The sequence below is a fragment of the Seriola lalandi genome, unplaced genomic scaffold (genome assembly GCF_002814215.2).
Source record: "Seriola lalandi dorsalis isolate HSWRI2012SDOR001 ecotype SW California unplaced genomic scaffold, Sedor1 jcf7180002054559, whole genome shotgun sequence".
Lineage (NCBI taxonomy): Eukaryota > Metazoa > Chordata > Actinopteri > Carangiformes > Carangidae > Seriola > Seriola lalandi.
Genome location: NW_019525112.1, coordinates 1690801 through 1697716, shown reverse-complemented (window position 1 = coordinate 1697716; position 6916 = coordinate 1690801). Strand labels below are relative to the sequence as shown.

Below are 6916 nucleotides of genomic sequence, written 5' to 3'. Positions count from 1 at the left end.
GCCTCACTCCATTCCCACCCCCCACCAAACCCCATGTTTTCTCACGCCAAAATAAAATGGTCAAACTTCCCCATCAGTTCTTTTTTTTTTTTTTTCCAGGGTCAGTGGTAAAGTGACCCTCAGAAAAATTAAATAAAGTAACAACACATTCTTTCACGTCACTTTTGCTTGAGGTTTTAAGAGCGTGTCAATGCAGTTCACAAGGCTTTTGTGTGGTCATCCTCTCTTTGGCGGTAGGCAGTATATCTTTAAGGCTCACTGAAAAGATGTGATGAAGTGGGTGCTGGTTGGTGGTTTTACGGCTGGGCATGGCTGGGATTGTTGGGTGCTTAGACGGACTTCAAAGCACCTTTTGGTCATGTTGAGGCCAGACGTTCGTCTCACCTCCCTGTGTTAGCCACATTACCAGCACCGACACCTCAAAGCAAGCTGGACTAGAAACCAATCTGTCAAGTGGGCAGTGTCTGGATTGCCTGTCAGTGGAGCTGTTAAGCAGAGTGTAAAATGTAAGAGACAATCCTAGCCAGTGTGACTTGATTTTCTTATTTCATATATTTTCTTATTTCATATATATATCATATATATTTTCTTATTTTCATATATATATATATATATATATATATATGGCTCTCCACCACCTTATATATATATATATATATATATATATATATATGGCTCTCCACCACCTCAGACTTCTTCCATGGAGAGCCTGTAAAGAGACATCTCTGGACCTTCTCTAAAGCCCTTTTTTCTTGTTTTATATCTAGTTTGAGGCAGTGTGACTGTGTGATTGTATGTGTGACTGTGTGTGTGTGTATGTGTGACTGTGTGTGTGTGTGTGTGAGTGTGTGTGTGTGTGGGTGGCGGAGGAGTGTGAAGCAGGGCTGGTCAGTCCCAGCAGGAAAGGACCTGATCTGGACATGGTTGTTAAGTTTCATTGGCTAAAGGGGGGGTCGCTTCATTGGCTGCTATCTGTGGAGCTCATTATTCACATGGTGGGTGGCAGAGAAGGAAAACCCCCCACAGCCACAGGAGAGGAGGCGAAGAGGCCGTGGAACTGCAGTACAGACTTCTTCAGCAAAAGAAGAAGCTCACATCTAAAGCTGCTGTCTGTTCAACACCTGAGTGATGAGCACTCCAGGAAATCATCCATGCAGAAACACATTGGCTATCAACACACCAGCCTGTGTTTTTAAATAGTGGCCATTTATTTTCTCGGGTAATCGACCTTTCACAGATCGCCTGAGCATGTTCTCCCTGTCAGAAGGGATTTCATTTTCTTGAAGGATTAATGTAATCAAAGCTGCTGTGAAATCCTCTTTTAGCAATAATGACCAGTCACACTGAGACAATCTGCTGTCAAGTGTTTATTCTGATTCTGAGCATGTATTGGCTGACTATCGTAGATTATGACGGACAAATCATGTTGACTTTGCCGTCTTGTCCTACCCAAGCTCACGTGCTGAGAGGTGTTGTGAGGAGAGATGATTCTGCGGCTCTATGCTAATATGTTGTTACCGAACGAATCATGCCAAACAGTCACATTGAGGAAGGGAAGATTAGAATGTAAGAATCTTAAAGCAGATGTTCTTAGTAGATGTGGGCTTATCAATTTATTCCAGCTCTCCTCAAAGCTGCTGCAGATAAATCCCGTAGATTGTGTGTGACAGTTTCAGGACGATGGAAGACCAGAATGTGTCTCAAAGAAGACGCAGTGATTGACCGATGTCTTGGCATTTCACTGTTTCAGTAGAGTAATTTATACTTAAGCTCTCCAGACTGCACTTGTATCAACCATCTTTTCTTTTTTTTTTTTGCCTTTTTGTTTATTCCCTGCAGCGATGAAAATCCAAAACTCTACCCAGTGAACTTGCCCACGTTTGCCCTTTCTTTGTAAAGTCTTTGTTCGCAGCTTTTCAAATGTACATAAAAGAGAGATGAAACATCACCTGAAGCAAATTGAATACATTATATCGCTGTTACTGGGCTGCACGTTATTTCTCAATCTGTATGTTTTTACAATTTCAAAGACGCGTAAAGGAACCGCTTGTTGTAAGGAGCTGTTAGTGGAAGCTGGAGAGGGCAAGTAGGATTAGTGATTTTGAAGTGTTTCTGAGACTCAAATAAACAAGTGGAGATAGTGTTGGAATGTGACTGCGGCGTGGGATTAGGGCGGCTTTCCTCCCCTCAGAAGGCGTGTCATGTTCTAGTTGTCGTTGGCCTACATTGAGACAGAATCTTCAGGTCTCATTTCATTTGAGATGAGGAGGGATTGGGACCGCTTGAGTGGTGATTGTAGAAAACAAGCCAACATGGCTGACATCCTTTTATCTTGTTTACTATCTGCTCAGTCTGCCATGACTGACGTTGCCATGACGCGAGATGCGTTTTTCATCGTCTGCATCGAGAACGTGAGTTCATTATCGTTGCTGTAAATCAGCTTTATGGACGGGCTGAATAAATATCGTTGGCAGTGAGGAAGTGTTTTATCACGTGATCTGCTCTGCTCCTGTGCATCTGTCATCATAACATTATTCAGTGTGATGGAGTGGGAGTAAATACAGTAAATCATGTGTCGGGCAGATCTGATTTGGCTTTTCAGAGAACAGCAGGGGAGGGTTTGTTCTTTCCCATGCCACGTCACAGCGGAGAGGACCGCTGGCCTCTTTATCACCAATCTGACCCCACATGATGGATACATCCTGTTGAGTCTAATTGCCATGAAATGTAAACTGAGCCCAGAGGTAGGTGATAACTGAGGCTCTGGTTACAGCCACTGTAATTTTGACTCTTGTCACTGCAGAGCACAGCAACGTGAGATGGCAGAGGACCTGTAGAAGAAGGAGCCCTCACAGGAGAATCGGGCATTGGCGTGTGTGTGTGTGTGTGTGTGTGTGTGTGTGGGGTGTGGTGGAGTGTCTGAGTGAAACTTCAGAGCCATTAAGTATTAAGTGAACTGCTATTGCATTCCACAGCAGACAAAGCACAATTCTAGCTAAGCTGTGTGGGCTTTTTTTTTTTTTTTGCTCATAAATTAGGCAGGCACCTCTGATTGTGGGGTAAATGTATAATTCATGCACTGCCCCTCCTGCTCCTCCTCTTTTTTCTTCTCACTTTCTGCCAAGCTATTCCTTTTCAGCTCTTTGTTGTCTGCGCCCTCAACTGCATTTAAATTAATAATTAAAGTGATGCTCAAAGAATGTCTGTGACACCACCTGCTAGGTTACTCACCGTCTCTGAGCCCTGGTTTGGGAAACAAAATAGAGAGAGTCTGGAGCCATATACATTTCAATTCACCCCACCGGAGCTGGAATACTACAGTGTTTTAGTTGGTTGTAAATATGAAGGAATTACGATGCTGGCAACGTTCAGCTCTCAGGGCTGTAAAACACTTTGAGATTTGGAAAATGTGTCATTATTTGTGTAAGGGAAATTTGAAGATATCTGTATCAGTTTTAGAATTAATTAGGACACTTATTATTATATTATTACTTATATTACTGATAATACAAAAAAGTGTAATTTTCTGGCACCCCCTGTATGTCAATCAAAACCGCATTTAGATTTTTAAAATTCAGACTATCTCTGGCAGACAGCCTGTCCAGCTGTGACAGAAGTGATAAACAGATACAGGGATAATGAGGATCTATTGCACCTAATGCTGTATTTCCATATGGTTTTGATACCTGCGCTTTCCCAAGACTTCAGCACTGGGAAGAAAGGAAGTGCCAGAGCGACAACGTGCTGTAATTGTTGTCTCCTCTAGCTCTGAGTACACCGACGCTGTAAGCCATGTGGGTTTCCTGTTAGTTTGCAGAGGAATGCAAAACCCCACAGCAACCACTGTGGTACAAGTTTACCTGTGAAACATCAAACCAAAAACATTTTTGTATGAATATTTAAAATGCACACGGCTTTTTCCCTCTAGACATCAACAGTTAATGATTCCAGCAGCTACATATAATCATACATTTCTCCTTCCTGATAAGTTATAAGTGTGGCATTTAGATGAGCAACCTTGTTCTCGTTGGGAAAAGCTCATGTTTATCAGCACTTGTGTGAGCCTGCTGTGTATTAAGTTGCAGACTCGCATCTCAAGCGCGCCGTGATTCTTTTTGATCTACCTGATCCACCCCACTGTTTGCTCAACACACACCTGTGCTGATTTACGGCGGCGCAGGAATGAAACGCACGGTATCTAATGTACTTAACACACTGTAAGGTCATGTTAGGTTGAGTTAAAATACTGTGTCTAGACTACATAACTGTTCAGGACACGGATATCTTCTTCCTGATTTACTCGCTATATTTTTTACAATCCTTTGAAACTTAACGGCCTGTCAGAGACCTATTGGAAAGACTTGCTAGCACATGATTTTACACTCACTCCAGCACTTGATGAAATATATTTCAGCCTGGCTAACCTGTAATGAGACTCTCCGTGGGCATCGGCTATAAGGCAACCCCCCCCGCTACACGTGCTCCACATTTTTGGTCTTAAAAAGAGAGACTTGAATATGGTTTTGAGTTGAATTCTGTAAGGCAGCTTGAAGTAGAGCAATGTGCCATGAATGAGAATGAGGGAGAAAACAGGAAACCATCAAGAGTAATGGTCCTCATTGTGGCTTCCCTCTGAGAACTGGTGGTGAGAAAGGGAACAGGTGACCGGCAAGAGACTGTGGAGTCGTGTCCACAAAAATGCTTACATGTCCAAAGTTTTTCATCCATCATAGTGTTTTCAGATTGTTGTCAAAATGTCATCCACAGTGAAATGCCAAAAGAACAGAAAAATAACTAAATCTCTTTGCCTTCCTCTTTTATGTTTTAATGGAGGTTTTCAGACCATGAAATAGCACAGCACTCCAAGAATTTTTTTTTAAAAAGAAATGGGGTTGAATGAACTCTGGTTCCAGATGATCAAATATGTGGATTCATTGTTTGTCTCCTGAATATCTTTGGGTTTTGAGTGGTTGAAGTAAAGCAATATGAAATCACCCCCTTGAGCTCTGGGAATTTTTATTGAAAAAAAAGATTGATTGAGAAAATAATCAGCAGATTAGTGAATAAAGAAGATAACCATTAGGTGCGGTCCTGCTTCAAAGCTCATCCCGGTCACTTCCGACTCCCTCTGTTGCTTATGTTGTGTCTCTTCGTGCCTGAACACTCACAGTACAGGTGTGGTCGTTGACATGCTTCTGTGTTCTGTTCTAATGGATACAGTATAATGAAGTACAGTATAAAAGTGAATTTGGTTTGAAAGTTGTGAATTCTTTGAGCAGATGGTGTGTTTCCTGCGTAGTTTGGTAACCTGACAGTATGAGCACTTCAAAAGGCCAAGAAACTGTCTCAGGTGAATCATCAGTACAAAAGATGAGCGACTGCACTGCAGAAAAATCTTTCATTGCTTTCTTGCAGTCACCCACGTTGGTACCGATGCTTGCTCGTCTTCATCTCATCTACGCCTTTATTCCACTCTGATGAAAATTACATTTTTTTTTTGTATTTCAAACTAAAATCAAGTCTGCGAAGTATCTCTTGAGACGCTTTTTTACAGTTTGTGATTGGCACATTTCATTAAGTGCAAATTGTCTCATAACAGACAGAAAACATGTGTCAATGACATCACCTGTATTGCGTGGTTGGCTATAAGCTGGATAAAGTTGGGGGGGGGGGGCACAGAAACACGACCTCATAACGTTGCTGGCGAGTGCAAGTGCCTTGGCCATGTTTGTGAAAGATATATCACATGATAAAAAAAATTCTTTGTCTGCACTGCAACACGAGCCTACTGCTTTCAAATTTATCTACTTTGGAAAGAGTTTTGGAAAACATCCATTTTATTCTGAGTATGAACACGCTGGCTTAGGGCAGATGGAAAGCCAACGGAGGGGGAAAAGATGAGTTTTAAATTTTATGTGGATTAGAGTGGATGTGGTCTGAGAGCGAGAGGGAAGGGAAAAGCCAGGGATGGAGAAACGAGAGCAGAGAGGAGATAAGAACTGAGGAGGAACTGGGGGGAAGTGAAGGCGAGATGATAGCCAAATAAAAGTGAAATAGAGTGAGAGGAGTGAGTACGTGGAGCACGTGGCTGTTTTAATAGAGAAGAGAGCACGGCCCAACGACTTGCTCCTAGATGGGTCGATAGATATGAGCAGAGAGCTGAGAGCAGCTGGAATAATTGGGTCCGGTCATCGTGTGAGTGTGAAAAGTGCCAGGGCAGCAGAAAATGGCAATAACTCAGTGAGATTTACAGTTGAGTGCAATCAACAACACAGATTCCTCCATATCTGTCTCACAGAGGAGCAGAGAGCTGCGGCTCCATCCCAAGGGGCAGCAAAGGCACCTTGTAAATATCTGTTGGCAGCCCCTCGAGCTTAACACTAACCGTCGGTGCTGCGATCGATACGTTCAGCCCCCAGATGTCACCTCTGAGCTTTTGGGATAACTGGCGAGGAAAAACATAAGGGAAGTGTTTCAGCAGACTTGTGTAGACGCAGGTACTCACATGTTTCAGCGTGTGATTTTGTGTCTGCTCAGTTTCATTTACAAAATAACAGGATCAGTTATAGAGGTCTCGCTCGTCTCCCTGTGACTGTTCTGGCAATATGGGAAAATGTCATCTGGATCAGTGTGGATTGCTTTTATTTTGTATACACCATGTGTTGTTAAGCCTGGGGCAATCCTGACTGGTAGCAGTTCGAGCTTCATTAACTAAAACAAAACAGTTGTGTGACATTTTATATATACGCACTTTTTCATAGTTTGTTATTCCAGTCACTCACTCAGGCCAGTAAGCATTTTCACGATGGGTGGAAATAACCATGCGCCTATGATGGAGAAAAGGCAGTTCTATTCACAGAACCCCCCCCCCACTCTCTCTCCCAATCTCTCTCACTTCCCTCTCCTCCCCCCCCCC

The 6916-nt window shown here is 42.8% G+C and overlaps 1 protein-coding gene across 2 annotated transcripts in view; it reads left to right on the top strand.

Annotated features, from left to right (window-relative positions):
* The window catches only part of anos1 (anosmin 1), a 40086-nt gene that overhangs the window by 9914 nt on the left and 23256 nt on the right, over window positions 1-6916 (top strand). The window contains exon 1 of one of the 2 annotated variants that reach the window (XM_023415973.2): window positions 2323-2411. The exons of the other annotated variant lie outside the window; for it this stretch is intronic. Coding sequence (XP_023271741.1) covers window positions 2358-2411 — 54 coding nt within the window. The 5' untranslated portion in view covers window positions 2323-2357. Of the gene's footprint in view, window positions 1-2322; window positions 2412-6916 lie in introns of those variants that run through there. 2 annotated transcript variants of the gene reach the window in all.